This window comes from Macrotis lagotis, chromosome 5 (genome assembly GCF_037893015.1).
Source record: "Macrotis lagotis isolate mMagLag1 chromosome 5, bilby.v1.9.chrom.fasta, whole genome shotgun sequence".
In the NCBI taxonomy this organism is placed as follows: domain Eukaryota; kingdom Metazoa; phylum Chordata; class Mammalia; order Peramelemorphia; family Peramelidae; genus Macrotis; species Macrotis lagotis.
Window position 1 is genome coordinate 14,452,430 of NC_133662.1, and position 22,456 is coordinate 14,474,885.

General features: G+C 41.3%; 2 protein-coding genes across 7 annotated transcripts in view; one reads left to right on the plus strand and one right to left on the minus strand.

Moving 5' to 3' along the window:
• The window catches only part of DAAM2 (dishevelled associated activator of morphogenesis 2), a 146,443-nt gene extending 134,484 nt beyond the window's left edge, over positions 1-11,959 (plus strand). For 2 of the 3 annotated variants that reach the window (XM_074236857.1, XM_074236856.1), the window contains exons 24-26: positions 1,253-1,384; positions 1,478-1,648; positions 2,472-11,959. In XM_074236857.1, coding sequence (XP_074092958.1) covers positions 1,253-1,384; positions 1,478-1,648; positions 2,472-2,690 — 522 coding nt within the window. In that variant the 3' untranslated portion in view covers positions 2,691-11,959. The remainder of the gene's footprint in view (positions 1-1,252; positions 1,385-1,477; positions 1,649-2,471) is intronic. The other variant, XM_074236858.1, reaches the window with a different exon arrangement.
• The window catches only part of MOCS1 (molybdenum cofactor synthesis 1), a 40,552-nt gene continuing 24,315 nt past the window's right edge, over positions 6,220-22,456 (minus strand). For 3 of the 4 annotated variants that reach the window (XM_074236859.1, XM_074236861.1, XM_074236860.1), the window contains 7 exons: positions 20,593-20,654; positions 20,114-20,225; positions 18,834-18,946; positions 18,257-18,367; positions 15,755-15,875; positions 15,246-15,293; positions 6,220-9,395 (listed from right to left, as the gene is read on the minus strand). In XM_074236859.1, coding sequence (XP_074092960.1) covers positions 8,623-9,395; positions 15,246-15,293; positions 15,755-15,875; positions 18,257-18,367; positions 18,834-18,946; positions 20,114-20,225; positions 20,593-20,654 — 1,340 coding nt within the window. In that variant the 3' untranslated portion in view covers positions 6,220-8,622. Of the gene's footprint in view, positions 9,396-15,230; positions 15,294-15,754; positions 15,876-18,256; positions 18,368-18,833; positions 18,947-20,113; positions 20,226-20,592; positions 20,655-22,456 lie in introns of all 4 variants that reach the window. The other variant, XM_074236862.1, reaches the window with a different exon arrangement.

The following is a 22,456-nucleotide window of genomic DNA, read 5'->3' on the forward strand; positions in this document are numbered from 1 at the left end:
GATTGACAATGGCCATGATTTCTCCTCAAATTTCTTTCTCTATTTAGGGTCCAATTCAAACAACAGTCATTTCTGTTTGGCATGAATTCACTTTCAATTTTGTCTTTCCTTATGTTTGACTTAATTTGATAATACAACTAGTTTATATTCCTTTTAGTCTGGAGGGAGGGAGGCAGGGAGAGAGGGAGCTGGAGAAATCAGAGAGTGGAAGGTGCCCTAAACATATGCTGGTAAGAGACAAAGAGCTAGTCCTAGAAACTATCTGGATAATGAGCATCAGAAGATCATAGATCCAGAGCTGGAAGACATTAAAAAAAAATTCTGTGAATTTTATTTTATGAATTGAAAGGCATAATTCTGAGAAGGGGATGCTAGGCTTGACAAACGGGCCCATAAGAACTCTAGAGGTCATCCAGTCTAATCCCTTCATTTTATTTTTTATTTTTGGAAACAATTGGGGTTAAGTGACTTGCCCAGGATCAGACTAGTAAGTATTTGAGCTTGGATTTGAACTCAGGTCTTCCTGATTCTAGGGTTTGTGTTGCTTCTCTCCCCTCATTTAACAGTTAAGGAAACTGAGGCCAAGGGGAATATAAGGGACTGGTCTCACTACATGAATTTAATTCAAGATACTTTCTTATTTCTCTGTGTGAGACTGAAGATATCAATTTTCCTTTAAGGAGTTGGTTCTCTGCACTAGAGCATCCTTACAAATGTTTCCTGGATGCTAGCTTATATTGATCAAATATTGAAATATCCTGCAACCTTCTCTTAGCCTCTGGGTAGTTTTTCCTGATGGGGATGGGAGAGAAAGAACCAGGGTCACACTTTGCTTTCCCTTCCCCTCTAGTTGGATGTGGTGGTTCTGGGAAGAAACATGCTGACAGGGAGCAAGCAGAATGGCAATGGTGTTTCATTGCAGAGGCCATTGTTTGAGACTAGATATAGCAGGAAAAACACAGATAGTTTGTGGTAAAAGGCTGAAGAATCAGTTTCTATGAAAGTCCCTAAAAAGAGGAGAAAACTTTCTCTTCTCCCTTCCTCAAGTCTGCTCAGCCTGAGGGCAAAGGTGATAATAGACAGGGAAATGGATTCCAAAGTCTTTTGAAGATCCTTCCAGGTTAAGAAATTCTGAGACTGTATTCCTATTAATAGAAAGAAGTGGGGGGAAACCCTAATTCCTCCCTTTTAAAACTGAATAATTTTAGTCTGAAATCCTCTTTCTATTCCATTTTTCTCCTCACTTCAATAGGAGCTAGAATATCAGAAGCACCAGCAAAGGGAGTCCGGGGATAAGTTTGTCCCAATCATGAGCGACTTCATCACAGTTGCCAGCTTCAGTTTTTCAGAGCTGGAGGATCAACTCAATGAAGCCAGGGACAAGGTAGGGGATGCTTCCATCTTCCTGATCCTCTCTGAGCCAACCAGAGATCCCTCCCTATCCTGATCCCTCTCCTCGCTCTCTTCCCAATAACAGTTTGCCAGGGCACTGAAGCACTTTGGAGAACCCGAGGGCAAGATGCAGCCGGATGAGTTTTTTGGCATCTTTGATACCTTCCTTCAAGCCTTCTCTGAGGCCCGGCAGGACCTGGAAAGCATGAGGAGAAAGAAAGAGGAGGAGGAGAGACGGACTCGAATGGAAGCCATGGTAGGGAGAGGCAATGAGGGTGGTAGAGGAGGTGGGAAGAGTAAAAAATACTGAAGAAATGAGGAATGGTTGGGGAGTACTACTTTTTAGGGAGCAACAAGGGTTTGGGAAGTATATTGGATCTGGGAGGACTCTTGAGGATTGGGCTATTGGCCAGTCCTTTCCCTTTCCCAGCTATTGAAAATAGACAGGAACTGAAAGACTTTGGAGGGAAGAAGGAAAGACCATGAGGAAGAGGATTTTAGGATTCAAGGAGAACTAATAATCAGTGTGAAGCTCTTGGGGGTGAAGGGAACAAACATTTGTCGAGTATAGAAACTTCATTAGGTACTTTACAAATAGCTCATTTGATCCTAACAACAATCTTGCAAGGTAGGTAGTGTTATTATTTCCATTTTTAGTTGGGGAAACTGAGGCAAATGGAGATTTTTTTTTTATAGCCAATTACCCAGGGTCATACAGCTAATATCTTAAGTTTTATTTGAATTCAGATCTTCTTAACTTCAGACCCAGCTCATTATTCACTGCAGCCTGTAGGGCAGTTTAGTAAGAAGATGAATCTGGGAGATCTTTTGATGTATTTTTTTCTTTATGCAAAGTGCTTTGTTTGCAAAAGCAAACAAAACCCATTATTTAAATGCTAGTTATCAATATTATGTTGTTATTAATAATAAACTGGGTCACTTTTGAGAAGGTGGGACTATGAATTCCCACCTTCTCCAGTTCCCCAGTGGGGAAGGAGTGAGAAAGATTGATTTCCCAGTCTTTCCTTGGGCTGGCCTCCCTCCCACTGCTGATTGACCTGGCCTGTCTTCATCCCCAGCTGAAGGAGCAACGGGATCGAGAGCGTCATCAGCGGAAGGCAGCTGTTGGTGTCACCTCCTTGGAGGAGGGTGGGGAGTTCGATGATCTGGTATCTGCTCTGCGCTCAGGTGAAGTCTTTGACAAGGACTTGTCCAAGCTCAAACGAAGTCGCAAGCGGTCAGGGGCCCAAACACTCGAAATAAGCCGAGAGCGGGCAGTGAACAAGCTAAATTATTGACTTGGAGACTTTGTTGGCAGAAGGAGGATGCTGCAGCTCAAGGAAACTGAGGGAGGACTAAAAGGGATAAAGTAGGGGGTTGCCTAATTGGTTGCTTAAGCTGGGTTTGGGGCGGTGGTGTGAGGCTGGCCCAAGTGAATCCCCCTTACTTCTCTAACTACTCCTCTTCAGTCCTGCTCCCCATTCTGCTGTGACTGAATCCTGTCCTGAAAGCACCTCCAGTGATCTCTATTGTTCCTCAGCCAGAAGTCTGGGGACTTCCAAGGGATGCTTAGAAGTTGTGCTGAGGGTCCACAGCTCCACCTGGGTACCTGTATGTTGGCATAGAATGGTTCTGGCATCTCATATATCAGCTCTGAACCCCACCCCCCAAAGACAAACCAAGATGTTGAGATTTCACTGATGGGGAAAGGGCAGGGGGAAGGCAGAATTTTCTTTGTATGGCCTCTGAGAGCTAAAATGGTACTGACACCCCTTTCTCTTGAATAGAGACCTGAAGCATCTAGGTTAGGGATAGTTCTGGCTGTAAACCTGAAGACAAATTGTTCTACTTAGATGAAAGAGAAAAGGGGGGAAAATAGATTTAATGAAAGCTGTCAAAACACAAACAAGGTTTGTTAATCTTCTACCCTGACTGTGTTAGGATTTCAGATAAGCTTGTCTAAGAAGTGAGTAGAATGGAAAGATGAATGGAGGGAAGGATATGAATGTGGCCAATGCAAAAAAAAGGGATTTAAGGAAAGAAGACAGTCTCATCATGAGCTAGAGAATTGGGTTATTTTCCTCAGTACAATTTTGGTAAAGATGAAACTCAGTAATGGTGAAACTGACTGGGCCTTTGTCTTACCTTCAGTGAAACATTTATATTATAGCCAAAGTCAAGGATTTGGGCTTATGTATAAAGACTGTATTCCCTACACCAAAATGGAATCTGGCTTGCCACTGTTCCCTCTTCCTCTTCTTGGAGGGGAATAATTTGGGATCAGCTGCCTAGGTCCCTTTCCAAAACTTACCTCCCCACACACCTCTGAAACATAAACCCTAACATCTTGTCCTCTTCAGCTTCAACCTGCACCTCATCCTTACCCACCCCATTCCCCAACCCCTTCAATGTACGTACCCACTGACCATTGTCCTGGAGACATGGAATAATGTGCATCCTCTGTCTGGAACCCAGAGAACACCCCAACCTCAGTTCCGGGTTTGATTTTTTCCTGTTCTCTTAAAGAAACTTATTTGCTCACAGCCTCACTTCTTTCAGACTATGCCTAATTTCCAAGGCAGCTTGTCTCATAAAAGTGGGAACAGCCGACCCCTTTTCTTCCCTGGTTGTCCAAGGGTCTATCTTAGGGAAGGCCTTGGTTTGTGTGTGGATGGGTAGAGAGCCACTTAGAAGAAAGTTTTCTCTTCCCTCAGTTGAAGAGTGAACCCTCAATAGGGTGGACGAGACAAGTAATTTTTCCACAGTATTCTTGAGGTGGTCACATATTTTTAAAGCCATACCCCGAAAATCAGACCCAATATATCCAGTCCATGTTTACATATCTCCAATAAGGGACTTCTCATTTTGGACCAGGAGGACCAAGCTCAGATCCAAAATGAGGGTTGTGGATTCAAAGAACTATGAGTGATGGAGTGTGGTTTCCTTCACCAAGTTGTCAGTGAAGGGTAGAACTTGGAGCTAGGAAGGAGAGAGGGCTCTAGCCCCTTCCTCCCAGCTCATAAATCTGTTCCCCACTCCCCAGCTGCTAAAATAGTAACCATGATTGAAGAAGGTAGAAGAGGGGGGGGAACAGGTTAACAAGACCTGTTGATAACCCCTTTACAGCTCTAGAAAGTCTTCTCCACCCCCTCCACCTCCATTTTAACTTTCATCTTACACTGTCCTTTGGTTAGCTTACTGACACCCTGCCTTCTAATTTCTTATCTCCAAAGAATTAGGAAGACCAGAGGTATGTGGTGGAGGCAGGAAGCTAAGCTTCTATTTGCAGTGGACTTTCTCCCCTTCATTTATCATGACATTCAACCTTTAAGTGCCTTTCCCTTGGAGTCACAACTAGATTCTCTTTTTTACTTCATACCTTTTTAACATTTTTTTTTTGCTCTGACCAAATCTCCCTCCTCATGGTGGTCTGATGAGCAGGCCCACTCTCCAGCTGCCAATCTTAAGGTTTTTAGGAGGGGGGGCAGTGAGCATCCTGGGCGATCTGGGTGGTTGAAGGCAAGGCATCTGGACCTTGCCTGAGAGACAAGAGAGGAGACCCTAGAGGGGAGACCAGACTGCCCTCTGAGAAGCATGTCCTCGGCATGTGTTGTGTGAGTTGGGTTAGAGGAAAAGATGAGGGAATGGAGTGGAGGTGTTTCTACCCAAGTGTAGAATGGACAAGGGCAAATAAGAAAGAGGAGGGAGCTGAATTGTCTAGACTGGGGATGTTGGGGAGGGATGTGAGGGGAGTTCTGATTAAAAGCTGTCCCTCTCTCACATATATTTCCTGATCCCAAGGAGGTGTTAGGAAGGATTTCAGTCACATTTGTCCAAGGAGTGAAGGAGATGGAAGATGGAATGTTGAAAGGTGACCAATCTGGTGGAACTTTCCTTTGTCCTGGTGTACCCCCAAGATGCAAACCACTTCAGCTCCTTGTCCCCCTCCTCTACCCAAGCTGTCAAGAGAACAGTGCTAGTATTCCAGACCCTGACCCTACAACACAGTTCCACTCCAGAGGGTGACCTAGGGTAGGGTAGCCCAGCTCCAACATGTGTTTCTTCCTCTTGGCATCCCCCTTGTACTGCCACAGGAAAAGTCCCAGATACTGACCTCTGGAGCTACATGGTGGATATTGTGCCTCTCTGTCCAGGAGCATTTGGCACATTCAATTACCTTTAGTTTATTTCTAATGTAGATGAGGCCCATCAGCCCGGGGAGCCCGATTTCTATTTATTGTTCCCTAGTTCTTGTTGGCCCAGAGGGCCGATGGAGGCAGTAGAAGCTGCTTGGCAAGATTAGCTCCCCACCATCTCCCCAACAGACTGACTGAAGAGGCTGGCCCAGCAAGAATTGGGGGAAGGGAGGAGTCATTGACCAATGCCCCAGAGAGGCTGGGTCAAATTGGTACCTGGTGTACTGCCATGTTTTAATCTTTTACAAACCATTAAGTTTTGTCCTTTGCCCTTCACTCTTCATTCCCAATTTGCCTTTTCTTGGGATAAAATTTTCCCACTGTTCAATTTTACATCAAATGTAGAATTTATGTTTGATGTAATGAAATTCCACCCCCTTCCCCAACACTGCTGAATCTTCCCCCATATACCCAAAACAGACCCCAGACTCAGACCTGCCCTTGGCTTCCATGTCTAGATCTCCTATAAGAGGAAGCTTGCTAGCGGAGGAATCTAAGGCAGGGGTGGGAGGGAGGAAAAGGTATCTTCTCTTGTCGGTCTCTCCCAAACCCCCAAACTGGGGCTGTCCCCTCCTATTAGTCACACCTCAGTGACATCATCACATTCACCAGCTATTTCAGACAATGAGTCTAATGTACAAAATCTGTAGTGTCCTTTTTTATTCGCACCTTTTTTTATAAGAATATACTGTAATACTAAAAATATTAAATCCGTACAGCCCCTTTACTGCCTCTCTTGTGCCTCATCTTTGTTAAATTGTCTCTTTTTGCCACAAAAAGTGAGTTTATGTTTTGGAACTTGGGGAGATGACAGGGAGATGGAATCCCAGAGAAAGAAGAAAAGCTAGGACCAGGACACCAAAGGCAAGACTGCTGAGGGTGGAGAGAAATCATAGGTTTAAGCAAAGAGGGTAAGGTGGGTCCTAGGGAATGGGTTACTGTAAAAACAAGAAAAAAGTCTTTTTTACATGTCATCTAATCTGGTATTACAACCCTTTCTAGTGAGCAAACATGTAAGGTATGGTAAGATGTTCATGTGTCTCAAACTGGTTGGAAAGGGGAATAGGCTTTCCTGCTGTTGGTTAAGGGTAGGAAAATAGGACCTTTGTAACTCTTAATAGCCCATGGTTGGGAGCCATTCCATTTGATAGTAGGGTGGAGGCCTGGCTGTACTATTTTCAAAGAAACTAAGTGGCTGAAGCTGATAAAGGTATGAGAAGGAAAGCCTGGAGTCCTAACTGGACTCCAGTTTAGAGAAGAAAGGGTTTATTAGAACTAACATTTAGAGGATAGACATCTAGTTGCCAGACTCACCTCATAGGTTATTAGCTCAGTTAAAAATCAGCAAATGGGAAGATTTTGAGTTAATGTAGAGGGAGAGGGAATGAGGAATCTTAGAGCTGCCTTAAATCCTTAGTCATTCTCGTTATCCTTCCTTGCTAAAATCTTCACTTCTATTATTCTTTAAAAATCATTGTCAAGGGTTTATTCAATATTATTGTTCATTCTTTTTTTTTTAGCAAAGATATTGGACGAAGTTGTCATTTCCTTCTCCAGTTCATTTTAAAGAGAAGGAAACTGAGGCAAACAGGGTGAAGAAACTTTCATAATTTGAAAGTGTCAGATTTGAACCCAGGAAGATGAGTTTTCCTGATTCCAGGCCCAACAACTTATCCACTGCATCACCTCTGTGAAATAGGATAATTAAGACAAATCTGCAGAAGCATATGAGTTGGAGAGGGAAAGTGTCAGACTATATTCCTGAGCCAGAAAGAAATAAACTCAAACCAGCAATGGTTACTAAATTCTCTTCCAATTGTAAATACCTGAACACCCTAGCTAAGATGGAAATCATTCTCATTCATCCTCTTGAAAAAATTCCTTTTCCTACCCCACCTACATAAACTTCCTAGGAATGCGGAAAGAAGGGAGTATGTGGTGACCACCCATAAATCTCTGTATCTCTGGCTAGCTGGAGCAAGGCTATCACAAGAAAATTAAGAATAAACTCAGGTTTAGAAAAGAAGTGAAGAAATGAACCACCTTCCTTGGATTGCTGAGATGGGAGATGACAGTTATGGAATGTTACCTCTACAATCAGATGTAGCCTCTGCCTTGGCTGGTTTTTCCTTAACCATTTGTTTCAATCATAAAAGAAGGCTCATAGAGGTAAAGGGTATATGTGGAAATGACTGTGATGTAAAAAAAAAAATTAAGGGCATCAATAAAACCAACAAAGCACAAATCCCCAAGGCCTGTATATCCTCCCTATTTCCCTTTCTAAAAAAAGAAAATGGACCAAAGTCCTCTCCCAGTAAGGGAGGGTGCATCTATGTGGAATGAGGGTAGGGGACTGAGCAGACAAGGGAACCAATATAGGATATCTCCAAAATCTTAGTGTTCCTTTAAGCTTTGTAACTTAAAACTGTGTATCAAGACTTGAACCAAAGCAAAGATAAAAAAGGTGTAAAAAATGGTAAGGGAGACTATATTGGGAGTTGGAGATGGGGTATTAATAAACTCTTTTATCCAGGGTCGTTGATTTAACTTGTAGATGATTTGGACATTTGGCTCCCCATTGCTGGCCTCAGCATTATTTCAGGGGTCAAATGATATTATGGATATAAACGTGTTGGATATTCTGCAAAGATAAAGTATCCTTCTTAATCTCACTTCCCTAGATATAAAATGAGAATTCTAACCCCATTTCTGTCTCTGACTGGTTGTGACATCCCCAAACCTTCATCCTAGCTTGTTACTCTCCCACGTTGGGTCTCAGTTTTCTCATTAAGTAAAATGAGTTTTGGACTAGATGAAATTTGGCTCTGAATTCATGACTAGAATATTCTTAAGGTACCTCCAGCTCTGACATTCTTCGGTCTTGGATAATGGGGAATGACAAAAGGGCACAGTGACCCAGACAAAGATGTCTCAGACCCATTCATCCTTATCCATTCATCATCCCAGATGCCGATACAAAATCTGATGCAGATACTCAGGAAGGGAGGGAACATCAGACTGTCAGAGTTGGGGCTTAGGTTGATAAGCTTCTCTTAAAGTCCCCTCGCTGCCCCCCTGTTTTGCTAAGCAGTTTGATCTCTCCCAGGACAATGTCTCTGCTGACTGCTTTGCACATATCATAGAGAGTGAGGGCAGCTATGGTGGCAGAAGTCAGGGCTTCCATTTCCACACCAGTGGGGCCCCAAGCCCGGCATGATGCTTGGATCACTACAGCATGGCGGGCAGCATCCAGCTCCAACTGGACCTGGGTATGGCTCAGAGTAACATGATGGCACAGTGGGATAAGCTGGCTGGTCAGTTTTGATGCCTGGATTCCTGCCAGCTGGGCCACAGCCAAGGCATCTCCCTTCTGTAGCTGGTTCTGGCGGACAAGATTGAAGGCCTCAAGTCCCAGGAAGACTGTGGCTGAAGCCACAGCCACCCGCTCTGTGGTTGGCTTTCTGCCCACATCGACCATGGCAGCCCGCCCCTCTGAATCCAGGTGGGTCAGGTGGTCTGAGATGGGAGAGAGTCTGGGTGTAGCTGGGATACCTGATATCTCTGTGTTAAGGCACTTAGGGTTGCGGTCAGGATCTTGGGGATGAGAGCTGTAGAATCTCCAAGGAGAGCCTGCCTCTAGCCTCCACTGAGTTGGAGGAAGGACTTGTGGCAATCCCCATCTTGTCCATACAGGCTCTGTGTGGCTGGAGAAATGCCCTCTGACTCTGAACCTTTGGATGTGAAGAGGTTCCCAGGGGGGAAGGCTGGAAGGGGTCAGAGGAGCATCTTGGAGCTTTAGGAAGCATCCTAAATGGAGACAGGAAATAAGACTAGAGGTTAAGGTCAATAATGAACTGACTGGAAAAAACACTGAAAAATAAGAAGGTGAGAAAACTGGGCAGAAAGCCACAGAATCATAAGCAACAGAAGAGATACGGGGCAAGAGACAAAGGCAGACTCAACATTAAATATTTTCTTAAAATCCTTCCCCTGGGGCGGCTAGGTGGTGCAGTGGATAGAGTACCGGCCCTGGATTCAGGAGTACCTGGGTTCAAATCTGGCCTCAGACACTTAATAATTATCTAGCTGTGTGGCCTTGGGCAAGTCACTTAACCCCAGATGCCTTGCAAAAAAAAATCTCCTTCCTCTGATACTATCACCAATAAGTCAGCTTCAGCTACAAAACAATCATCTGGACTGTGGTATGTGCTCCTATCCTGGGAAAGCTAGTGGCATAGTGAATAGAGTATCAGACCTGGAGTCAGGGAGACATCTTCCAGAGTTCAAATCTGGTCTTAGACACTTCTTAGACCTGGGCAAGTCACTTAACCCAGTTTGTCTCTGTTTCATCTTCTGTAAAATGAGCTGGAGAAAGGAATGGCAAATCCTCCTAATATCTTTGCCATGAAAATTCCAAATAGGGTAAAAAAGAATTGGATATAACTAAATAATAAAAATGTTTACTTATAGGATCATAAATTATGAGCAGGAAGGGACTTTAATGGTCATTGAGTCAAAGCCCTTTCCATGTTGTATTTGAGAAAACTGAAGAATAGAGAGGTTAAATGATTTGTTGTGGGGGGTGGTGGTCATAAAACTATTAAGTAAGATTCAAACTCAGTCTCCCTGACTCCAAGTCCATTGGTCCTATCCACCTTACTATGCTGCCTCTGAAAAACTGCTTATAGATCTGTAGCCAAAAGGATTGTCAAAGACCATATAGCAGTGTAACTTCCTCATTTTACAGATAAGGAAACTGAGGCAGAAGGATTTGCCTAAAGTAACAGAGGTAGGAAGTCTCAGAGATGGGAGGGATAATCTAAGTTCTCAGACTCTTGTACCACAACTTCATTCATTCAAAAATTTTGACAAGAAAGGAAGAAAGAGAAAGAAATGAAATATGGAAAGACAGAAAAAAAACAAGCAAAAAAAGTCCTAGATGAAGTCTCTAATTCCAATAAAAAGTTTGTTAAGCAAATAACAAGTATAAACAAGAAACCAGGGGAAAAATTTAACCTATTTAGGAGAATGCATTTTGTCATATGTCTTCAAGTAACCCTCAAGCATGTCAGACCTGCACCACTTACTTCTAGTAAACAGGCTCATTAGGTGGTTTTTTCTCTTCCTTAAAGCAGACTCTTTTAAGGAATTCTACCATTGGGGCCACATTTTGTTAGTCTGGTTCAAATAATTTGACACACTTGAAAATTATAAAGTTTCACTGAGGGCATCATAGCAATAATACTGGACAATGAGTCAAGAGACTTGGGGTCTAGTCTTGACTCTCACACTAACTTGCTTTGTGACCTTGGACAAGTCCATTCTCTTTTCTGAACCTCAATTTCCTCATGTAATCATAGTTTTTTACATTTGGGAATGAACTCAGCAAGATTCTAGACCAAAATATATCCAAAAGGAATCCCATCAACCTAGCCAATGGTTAAATGATCTAACTGATCTTCATTTAATCTCTGTTTTCAAACCATCAACAAAGGGAAACTAATCTCCCAAAGCAAGGCATTCTTACAAACAGTCCTCTTCTCTTACCCTACACATCCAGTTACCCAAGTGTCTCCCCATTCTAGTCTAGCCTCTACTCAGTTGCCAAAGTGATTTTTCTAAAGTGTAGATCAAAGTCACTCCCCCAACTCAATAAAATCTAAAGGCTCCCTATCACCTCCAAGTTCTAATAGGAAGTCCTTTGCTATTATTCATTTGTGTTTTGACTTTTTTGATCCCATTTGGGGTCTTTTCCAGCTCATTTTATAGATGAGGAAAATGAGGCAAGCAAGGGTAAGTTACTTGTCCAAGGTCACATAGTTGTTCAGTACTTAAGGCTGTATTTGAACTCAAAAAAGAAGTCTTCCTGACTCCACACTCTACTCTCTTATTCACTATGCCACCTAGAAATCCTTTGGTAGATCCTCAAAATTTGGCCCCTTCTTGGGTTCCCAACCTTCTTAAACTCTAATCTGTTCTAGCCATTCTAATCCAGAAATATTAGCTTGCCTGCCTGCTGTACTTCAAGCACAACCCTCTCTCTTCCATCACTGCCTCTGTTTTGGTTAGCTCTCATCCCTGTAATGCTCTTCTTCCTAACTTCTGACCTTTTGAATCCCTGGCTTCCTTCAGGACTCATCCCCTGGACAGCTACCTTCCTTTTGTTCTCTATTTTTCTAGTGTGCTATGATTTATGTTGTTTTCTCCATTAGAATGTAAACTTCCTAAGGACAGGAACCAATTTTTTTTTGTCTTTCTATCTCTAATATCAAGGTCTGGCACACAGCATATACTTAATAAACATTTGTTGATGCATTGATTCAGAGTAACAAAAAGTCCAATCTCTCCTTCACATGTCACCTGAAGATTTTCCCGTGAAAGAAATTATTTTACTATTATATTAATAAACAATTATTAAACTGGTATTTAAGTTTTTCTCCTCTGTTTCTTCACTGAGATCTAGATCCTGTGGAAGGTCTGCCTCTGAAGGACATGATTGATTGAGATTACTCTTGACCCTAACATCACCCAACTGGGAGATGTTTTCTCTGTAAAATCGGAATTCTTATCCAGAGGAAATGAACCTTTGTCCTTGTACCCAACCATTAGAGTTTAGGGTGATCCACCTTATGAAGTGGTCTGTATGGAGATGGATTCCTCTGTCCAGATTTCTGGAGGAAGCTGAGTCTCAAGATCAAGCTATATTCTCAGAAGATTTCTAGCCTACCTTCTCATTAAATGTCCACTAACCAACGTTGATTTTCAATTGTCAATGGAATTCCCTCTAAAGGATTATTTAAAGCTTTCAGGCTCTCCATGTATTTTGTCTTTAGTTATCAAGAGAAACCATTGATTATCAATTTATTGAATGATGACTAGCCTAATAATAAATTGATTATTAATTACCCAGAAACCCTGCCTTTCCAGGTTTTTCATATATCACACCCAACTTGAAGGAGGTTCACTTGTAAAAATGAAGGTGTTCACTGAACTTTTTGGTCTCTGATGGTATTATTACAATCATATGATTCTAAAAATCTCTTTAAATTGGTAGGGATAGGGAGAGAGGCCAGAGATGTAATTTCAATGATATGGGGAAATCCAAAATGAAGAAATTCCCTGTACTGATATGTCAGCACCTTCTCAGTCATTTTTAGTCTTGGTTTGCCTAGAAGCTAAAAGGCTAGGTGACTTGGCCAGAATTAGAATCATAAAAACAGTTCAGAAAAGTGGAATTGAAATCAGGTGTTCCTGGCTCTAATGGCTGGTTCTCTAAATACTATGCCATGTTTGCTCCCATTAGTAAGAAGTATTAAAATGAGTCTGAAGTATAGAACTCTATTCTTATTACATAAGTCTAACTATCACTCCTGGGAAACATTTCTGTTCTTTACACTTCTGTCACCTCCACACGATTTTATGTACACACTTTTTAGATTAGGCAGCTAGATGCTTTAGTGTATGGAGTGCTGGACCTAGAATCAAGATGACCAAAATTCAAATCTGGTATCAGATAATAATAACAGTGTGACCCTAGGCAGGTCATTCAAGCTCTCTGTGTTTGCCTTAATCCACTGGAAAAGAAAATGACAAACTGCTTCAGTATCTTTGCCTAGAATACTCCACAGATGGTATTACGTGGCACGGTCCACAGGGTCATGAAGAATCTGAAATGACTGAACAACAAATTCTTTAGATTATGAAGCAGTATGCTTCTCTAAAATTATGTGTTCTCTTTATAAGTAAACTATTTTTTAATAATATCTTTGGCAAGATTTTGAGATGAGTTTTACATAACTGTTTTTCCTAAGAACATTATTCTACATTTTTAAAAAATTACCTTCTTGAAGGACTCATGATATAGAGAACACTTAGGGTTAAAAATCTGGTTTTGAATTCTGGTTCAATAAGCCCAATCTGAACTTTTCAGAATAATGTTCTTAAATGCATATAATAGGAATATATAAGATTATGAGGGAAACTATGTATATTGAAATAAAGATATAATTTTTCCCACACTATGCTCTTCCTGACTATGAAATCTATTCACGAATTCATTAGGGTTAGGATTAAGAAAGTTTATTTTAAAGTTCTTTACCATTTTCTTTTTTTTTAAGTTTTTGCAAGGCAAATGGGGTTAAGCAGTTTGCCAAAGGCCACACAGCTAGGTAATAATTAAGTGTCTGAGGCCGAATTTGAACTCAGGTACTCTTGACTCCAGGGTTGGTGCTCTATCCACTGCGCCACCTAGCTGCCCCTTCCTTACCACTTTCAACCCACAATCTTAAAATCTCTATCATCCCAAAGTCAAATCACAAATTTGATCATGAAAAACTAAGGCAGATTCTATAGGAAATATAATGGTGATCATTTGTCTAATTACTTTGTAGACATATTATTTTATAGGCACTTTGCAGGCAACATTATTATTTCTCAAAAATCTAATAGAAAGAACCCTGACTCCAAAGTCAAGGGCCTGGATTCAAATCCCATTGCTGATGTTTGCTATTTGTCTAAGTCCTTGAACCTCTCTTTGGGCCTCAGTTTCCTCATTTGTAGAGTAAGGAAATCAGATCAAATATCCTGTAACCCCCCTTCTAGCTTTAAGTTTCTTATCCAATGTAATAGTCCTCAATGGCACTTTATGAAGTGCAAATAATCTTGGGTCTTCAAAGGCACAAACTTGGATAGTTCTGCCTAGCTGTAAAGGTGAAAAGGATAGATTGCCATGTGTTCCCTAAGAATCAGCTGAGCTAAACATGAAGGGGCTTGTCACCAGACATTCAAGAAAGGCATGAAAAGTCTATATCAGTAGAAGATACATGAGGCGAATGAAATCATGGATCCTATAGACATTACTCATAATAGTCTGTTGTGAGCCCGCCAGATATTAGTCACATGACAAAAATAATCTGTTTCTGAAGCAAAAATCATGTACCTCAGTAACATCTGTCCCTTAGAAAAGCTGTCTGAACCTTAAATCAGTCAAATTTTATTTTCCCAGTGATTTGAAGGGACACAAGATTTAGAAATGGAAAGGACCTTAGAGATCTTCTAGGCCAATCTCTTTATCACTCATATAAGAAAACTGAGGCTCAAAGGCTTAAGTGATTTGTCCATGACCACAGAGATAATAAGAAGCAAAATTAGGGTTTCAATTTAGGTGGCACAGTGGATAGAGTGCTAGGCCTGGATGTCAAGAAGAGTCGTCTTCCTAAGTTAAAAACCGTCCTCAGACTTCCTAGCTGTTCAACCCTGGACAAGTCATTAAACCCTATTTGCCTTAGTTTCCTAATCTGTAAAATGACATAGAGAAAGAAATGGCAAACCATTCCAATATCTTTGCCAAGAAAATTCCAAATGGAGTCATGAAGAGTCAGACTTGATAAAAAAAATGACTTAACAACAACTTCTGACTCCAGATCCACCATACCACTCCTCCAAAGTTTGACCCTGTTCTGCTTATTGGATTGAACCTTAATGAAAATGGAACCTATCAGTAGAGATCTGATAGCCCTATTTATCCTTCACTCCTTCCCTGCTTCCCAGTTCTCACCCTTTCCCTTTCCCCCCACCCCCCCATCCCGAGAGATCTCTAAAGTACAGGGAAGGATTAAAGGGAGGGGGCAAATGGTTACGTACTGATGGGTCACCCACCGATGAGGATCATGGGTCGGTTCTTCATCTGGGCAATGTTGAGCATGCCTGAGTGAAAGGGGAAAATGGGGAGGGAGAGAAAGATGGGGTGGGGAAGAGATCAATGAATGGAAGAGATGGATGGACAGCATGTACACGATATGACAAATACCTGTGTGTTCATACACGTATATACACAATGAGGTTGTCTTTAGGAAAACAGGGAAAACCAGGCTTCCAGACTCCTAGGCCTCAATTCTATATAAACCCCAGAGATGGGAATGAGAAGGAGAGACCTGAGGAAGCAGCTTATCTTCCTCCTCTGTCCTCCCTCTCTGCCCATCTATGGGAGAGGAATAGGTACAAAAAGAATGATGAGGGTAAAGGAGAGTGCTGAGCTTCAGGTTAGACGTTATAGCCCTTAGCTACACTGCCCTTTCTCCTTAGGGCTAATCTCCCTTCACCCCCAACCCAATCAACTTCCCTCTCAAGTCTGCCTGCAAGCACCTCCCTCTTCCATCCTCAAATACCTGCATGTTGCTGCTTCTTTCTCCCTACAGCAGCCCCAATGATGCTCAGCAGCTCCTCCTCTGAGGCCCCAGCCCGAAGGTGATCTCGTAGAGAAACTTCTGAATTTCCAAAGAGGCAAACCTGTCCAATATCACAACACAGAATCAATGACACTCACCCTCCTTCCCATTCTCCTTTCTCCCTCAGTGCACTGATATTTGGAACAAAAGGAAACAGATTAAAGCTATACAAGGAAGGGATGAAGTCAGACATAAGGATGGAGCCTGGTACCAGAAAAAAATCACTATTTCCGAAGTCAGAGGACCTGTGCTCAAATCAGAGGCAATTGGGAGGTGTAGGAGATAAGAATGTGGGACATGGAGACAGGAACTGTTAGGTTCAAAATCAGACATCAGACTCAGGGTACTCTCCATTGTACCACTTAGCTATTATTTAAAATTATTAAATATTATCTGTTATTAAATCCTGCATCTGACAGTTACTATTTGAACTTAAGGAAGGATTTATTAAGAATAGGCACTGTGCTAAACACTTTACAAATATCTTATTTCATCCTCATAATAATGCTGGGAAATAGTTGCTATTATTAAACCCATTATACAGATGAGGAAATTGAAGTAGACAGGGGTTTAGCAAATTTGCACAAGGTCATGGATCTAGAATGTGTCTGAGGCCAAATTTGAACTCAGATCCAACATTCTAAGGCATCACGTAGCTGCCTCCAACTTAACTTCTCCCTGGCCTTCATTTTCTTCATTTATAAAATAAGGAACTTCTGAATCCCTTCCAGTTCAGGATATGTAATATTATGAGTACATGATAATAAAAAGAAGTTTTGAAGTTTTGAGGGGAAAGGGCCAAGTGACTTAAAAATAGTGAAGGTTCTTCCAAGATGATCTGCAAAAACCATTGCCAAAATTCTAGGTCAGATCCACGTGAGAGTCTTCCAAAGACATTTCCATTTGGACATCCCAGTCACCTTAAAGTTTCTCAAATGGAAATCATCCTAAAAAAGTCAACTTTTTTTCCAGAAGTCCCTATTTCTGCAATTGATGCAATCACTCTTTGTCACTCTCACCCATGACCACAACCTCAGAATCAGCACAAGGAAGAAGTCAGTCACTAAATATTTCTCAAATCTGAAACCACTAAAATGGTCTCTTTCATCAGTCTCCCTGCCTCTTATTAACCCCATATCAATCCTTCATGCACTGAAGAATCTTCCTAATGAATGTGTCACTCCTCATGAAACCCTTCAAAAGCCATCATGCCAATGTCAGTGCAAAAATCTTCATTGGCTTCCTATAGCCTATAAGATAAAGTCCATATTTCTCCTCCTAGTACTTAAGACACTCCACAGTCTAGTCCCAACTTAATTATACCAGGCTTATCTCCTCTTAATTTCCCTTCTACATATTCTCTGATGCAATCAAATGGGTCTATCATCTGCCAAAATTTTGATCTTTCCTACCTTTGTTCATATTTCCTGTTCTTGGAATGCCCTTTCCTATTTGGCTCATCTCACATGTTCCTCTTCCAGGAAAAGCCAGAACCACTCTAACATATGGTACCACCTTTTCCTGACCCTGCAGCATTCACTTGGAACACTGTCTTGTGGCAGTTTTTGGCAAGGTTGACTTCTTTAAAAATTGTTTCTTGTGCAGTCTGTCCTGAGACTATAAACTCTTAAAGGACACTGTGTTTCTTTGTTTCTCCTCTGGGATCAAGAATACTGAATGAATAATACATTGGTTCGGTGTTAAGTTTGATTTAAATGGCAGTTCTGATGCAGAACCCTTTACATATCTTCCAGACCTTGACTTTGGTGAGCCCTAGCTCTTTTGGTTGAATAAGGATAATATACCTGGGAGTTGTTGTTTTTTTTTTTTGGAGGGGGGGAAACAGAAAACAGGTCAGAGAATAAGCTTCTAAGCAAACAAAATCCTTAAAGTCAACCCCTATCCTAGAGTTCAGAGAGTTCACCCATATATGTGTTCCAAGGCTCCCATCATGCCCCAGGTAGTGACAAAGAATACCCCTCAAATTTGGTCTATCTCATCATCAACCATCTCTGTGTCCTGTTTTCTGAAGAAATCTCTAAAGTGGGGCTTCTCAATCTTTTTTGTTTCATGGACCTCCTTAGAAGAACAATGAAATCTTTGGATTCCTTTTGAGAATAATTTTTAAATGAATAAAATGAAATATATAAGACATATAAGAAAAACAATTATATTAGGATTTACTTTTCAAACTATTATCTAAAAATCAAGCTTACTGACCCCAGGTTAAGAATTCCTGGGTTATAAAGTCAATCCTTTCCAGCATTCCCATACTTACTCCCTCAAATAATCAATATCTCAGGATGAGAATAAGGAAGATATTCAGGATGGATTTGATTATGGGGGGGTAGTGGGTAGAACAAGCTGGGGAGACAAAACACTTAAGGGAAATGACAGTTGGGGGAAGTAACACATCTGGTGAGGCAAAGAAGGGCAACCCACCTTGAGGTTTCCATCAGCTGTGATACGGAGGCGGTTGCAGCTCCCACAGAAATGCTCAGACATGGATGTAATGAAGCTAATCTGACCTTGGAAACCAGGGACCCTGAAGGCCTGGAGGAGAAGAAGGACTTGGAGTGAAGGAGATAGTACTGGGAGATGAAATTTCCACTAAAGTCTTAGCAGGAGCTCCTACCCAACCCTTTCTCCAGACAGACCAATTCCCAACTCTATACAGGCTATTTCATCCATCTCTTGACTCTTCATGCAAAAAATTTCCTACATAGACGACTGAAGAGAGTAATGGCACTCCCCTATAGACCCCCTCCAATCCTATTCACTGCTGCCATTCCCCCAACTGAAATATTTCAAGGTCTTTCAACCAAGTCACATGGGAAATTATTTTGTTTTGTTTTGTTTACTTTCTTTACCTTACTCCTCCTCCTATAACATCAACCCCACCCCCAAGCTGAAACTCAACATTATCCAGGGCAACTCTGCCAAACCATTTATTTCCTCTAAGAGATAGACACAGGCTCACCTCCCTGTCTCAGACCCATACCCTAATTTCCCTTCCAACCTTAGCTGTGCTTGAGGCTTCCTCTGGGAGCTTCTCCAACTCTGGCCAGTGCTGTTGGATCATGTCCAGCATTTCCTTATAACTGACCATCTTCTTAAAATTCCATTTGTTACCTGTGGGATCAGCACATGAGCAGCCTTGGTCACTTTCCTGAAGATCCCAGCATTGGCCAATCTCTGTGATCTTGAACACAAGTCACTTTACCTCAGTTTCCCTTTCAGTAATATAGATATCATAATGCTTGGATTCCCTGTCTCACAAGATTATTCAGAGAGAAGTACTCTGTACACTTAAGAGCGCTTATGAAAACGGTAGTTATTATTATCATTATAAAATTCACAAATTTACAGAATCACAGAATCTTCATATTGAATAGCCCTCTCAAAATTCACCTCATCCACCTTCCCTTCTGTATGAGAACTGTAGTAGTAAAGTGGCAATAGGCAAAGCATTTGAACCTCTCAAAAATTCAGTTTCTTCAACTGTCAAAAGAGGAACAATGATACTTTCCTCACCTATCTCATAGGATTTTTGTGAGAAAAGAACTTTGTAAACATGTGAATTATAGTAAATAGGAAACTAGATGATGCAGTGAAGGGAGTGTTGAATCTAGAGTCAGAAAAACCTGAGTTGAAATCTAGTTTTAGATAATTAGGAGCTGTGTGACCCTGAGTTAAGTTAGGGTCTGCTTGCCCCAGTTTCCTGATCTATAAAATGGGGTTAATAATAGCATCTACTTCTCAGGATTGTTGTGATGATAAAATAGATAAATTATAAAGCATTTTCCACAAATTAAAGTTTTATATATTATATATATATATATATATATATATAATTATTAATTATTATTTTCATTAGAGTCACAGAATCAAGGTTAAAATCTCCAGCTCTTCAATGCTGGGCAAATTACTTTAATTCTCTGAAGATCAGTTTGTCTACAAATTTGAATGTAGGATTTGGATTAGATGGTCCCTAAGGTCTCTTCTGACTGTAGCATGATTCTTCAATCCTAATTCTCACCCTCCAATTCCTCTCTAATCCTTGCTATCAATGGCTCTCTTCTAGGGTTTAGAAATGGGTAAGTAGCTATGATATCCTCACTAAAGCCACTAAGAGATCACTTGGAAATTCTGACCCAGTAACAGAGCTCCCAACAATGAGATCCATTGTTGGGGGCAACTAGACTTCTCAACATTGAGGCCATGATGGCTCTGCAACATAACCCTGGCAAAGTTCAGTCTTTTAGGCCTTTGGAACCATCCCACAGCCCAGTCACTAACCATCAAAGGGCATGTACTCTATGAAGCGCACATCCAGGGGAAGCCCCTCACTGAGGGCCACGAAATCTAGGAGTTCATCTTCATTCAGGCCACGCATCACCACGCAGTTCACCTGACCAGGGAGGAGCAGCAAGCTGAAACTCAACATTATCCAGGGCAACTCCATCCCAAGTAATCCCAAACCCAAAAGTCTCTTGAGGATGCTGAGAGTTCCCAGTATTTCCCACTATCTTTCTCCCTCCTCATTATTCCTTTTTGTGACCCCTCCCCCTTTTCTTGCCTTTTTTCTGAGGTCAAGTAATATCCTATCAATGGGGATAGAAGAGATGAAGGGCAGAGCAGATACACTTGGATTGGGAGATAAGGCCCTGTACCTGGAAGATCATCTAGGGACCAGAGAAATGATATGAAAAGAAGCAGCTGATGGGGAAGGGAAGCAAATGGGATAAGGAATTAACAGCAAACAAATGCTTCCTCACCTTGACAGGGTCAAAGCCCAACTCGATGGCCTTATGAATGCCTTCCATAACTTTGTGGAAACCTGTATGGGAAATAAGAAGGACAAGATAGGAGATTAAGGCTTCCCCACTACCTCATGTCTCCCTGGGCAGTTATAGTGGTGGTGGTCATTATTGTTTCATTCTTCACTCAATTGTCTCTTTGGTGTTTCTCTCAATACCAAATTCACTCCTACTTCCTTCTCTAACTTCTGCCTATAGTATTCAGCAGAACCATAAGCCAGGCTCAAATTCCATGGAGAAGCCCAATTTGCTGTGGACTAATCCTAAAGGGAATTCCAAAGTCAAAAAGAATTCCCTTTGGTTATTGCAGTGTTATGGATTATCCTGCTATGGACTAACACTCCAGTTTATGAGTGAATAATGGAAAAATCTTAGAAAGTTTCCTGGGGTTTCAAGAGATTATGCAACTTCCTAGGGTCATACAGTCAGTATGTGCCAGAAGCAAAACTGGAACTTAAGTCTTTTAAAATCTACTTTTTATCCACTGCATCTGAGGGGACAAACTCACTGTCCAAAACCTCCCCAGTGCAGCATGAACCAGATTTAAATGTAAGTGGAAAATGTTTAACAAAATAAATAAAAATACAACAGAGATAATGGTAATTTGCAGTTTTCTAAGTCAATACAGTGGGAATAACTATATACCACATTGCTTCTCAGTTTTCTTAGAGAAGCAATTCAGGAAGGCTAGGTTGCAAGGCAGGTGCCAGTTTGCACTGGGGAAGGAAATTTCCTCATTAAGAGTCCTTTAATTTAAATCAATAGGCAATGTTGAAATCACAATCTGATTTAAAAAAAAGAATAGGATTGTCAGTCATTCTACCATTTGGTCCCCCTGATCAATTTACTTTCTACCTCTAAAATACCTTTCAAAACTTTCCTTCTCAGTTCAGCACAAAAATCTCCATTCATACTACCACTGCCACCTTAATTCTGTATATTCTGAATCAGGAATAATGTTCCTTATGCACAGCTCCAATCCCTATAACTCATGTGGTCAAAAACTTTTAATGGCTCCCAATGCCTGCAAAACACAACACACACACACACACACACACACACACACACACACACACACACACACACAGAACTCTGGACTCAACCAGCCTTCTCAGCTTTATTTCAGACTTCCTCTTATTTGCATACTTCATAACTAACAAATTGTTTCCCAATCTCCTTCTGTACCCTCCTTCCTCTTTGCATGAGCACATCACGTTCCTTTTGTATGGGAACCCTTCCTTGTCAGTGATACCCTTTTTCCTTAGGAACTCCATAAAGCCTTCTCTAATCCATTATGATTCAGTGATTGTGTTTTCCTTTCTTATGTATGGAAACAGCCTAGCATAGCAGATAAAGAACTGGCCTTGGAGCTCAAAAGACTTGGATTCAAGTACCACCTTGGACATCTATAGCGATGTGTGATCTACTCAATGAGACTATCTTGAAGAGAAGGTATCTGTTGACATTGGTAGAGGGTCTATTCCCTGTTTGAGTGAAATCACAGGACTAATTCCTATTCCTGAATTCCTTTAGTGTTTATTACCTTCTACATAACAGTACAATACAGAATGCAAGGGAGCAAAGTATAATGCAAAAACACTAGACTAGAGTACCAGGCTCCCAGTTTGTACCCTCAGGACTATATGACTCTTTGCAAGTGACTTCTTTTATTTCCTCAAGCATAAGGTAAAGGTTTAGGACTTAAGTTCTTTGACTGTGTCTCAATCTCCCCTATTAGACTATAAGTTCTTTGAGGGTAGGAAGAAAGTTTTGTTCATCTGTATGTATGGCAAGAAATATAGAGTAACTACTCACATATTTA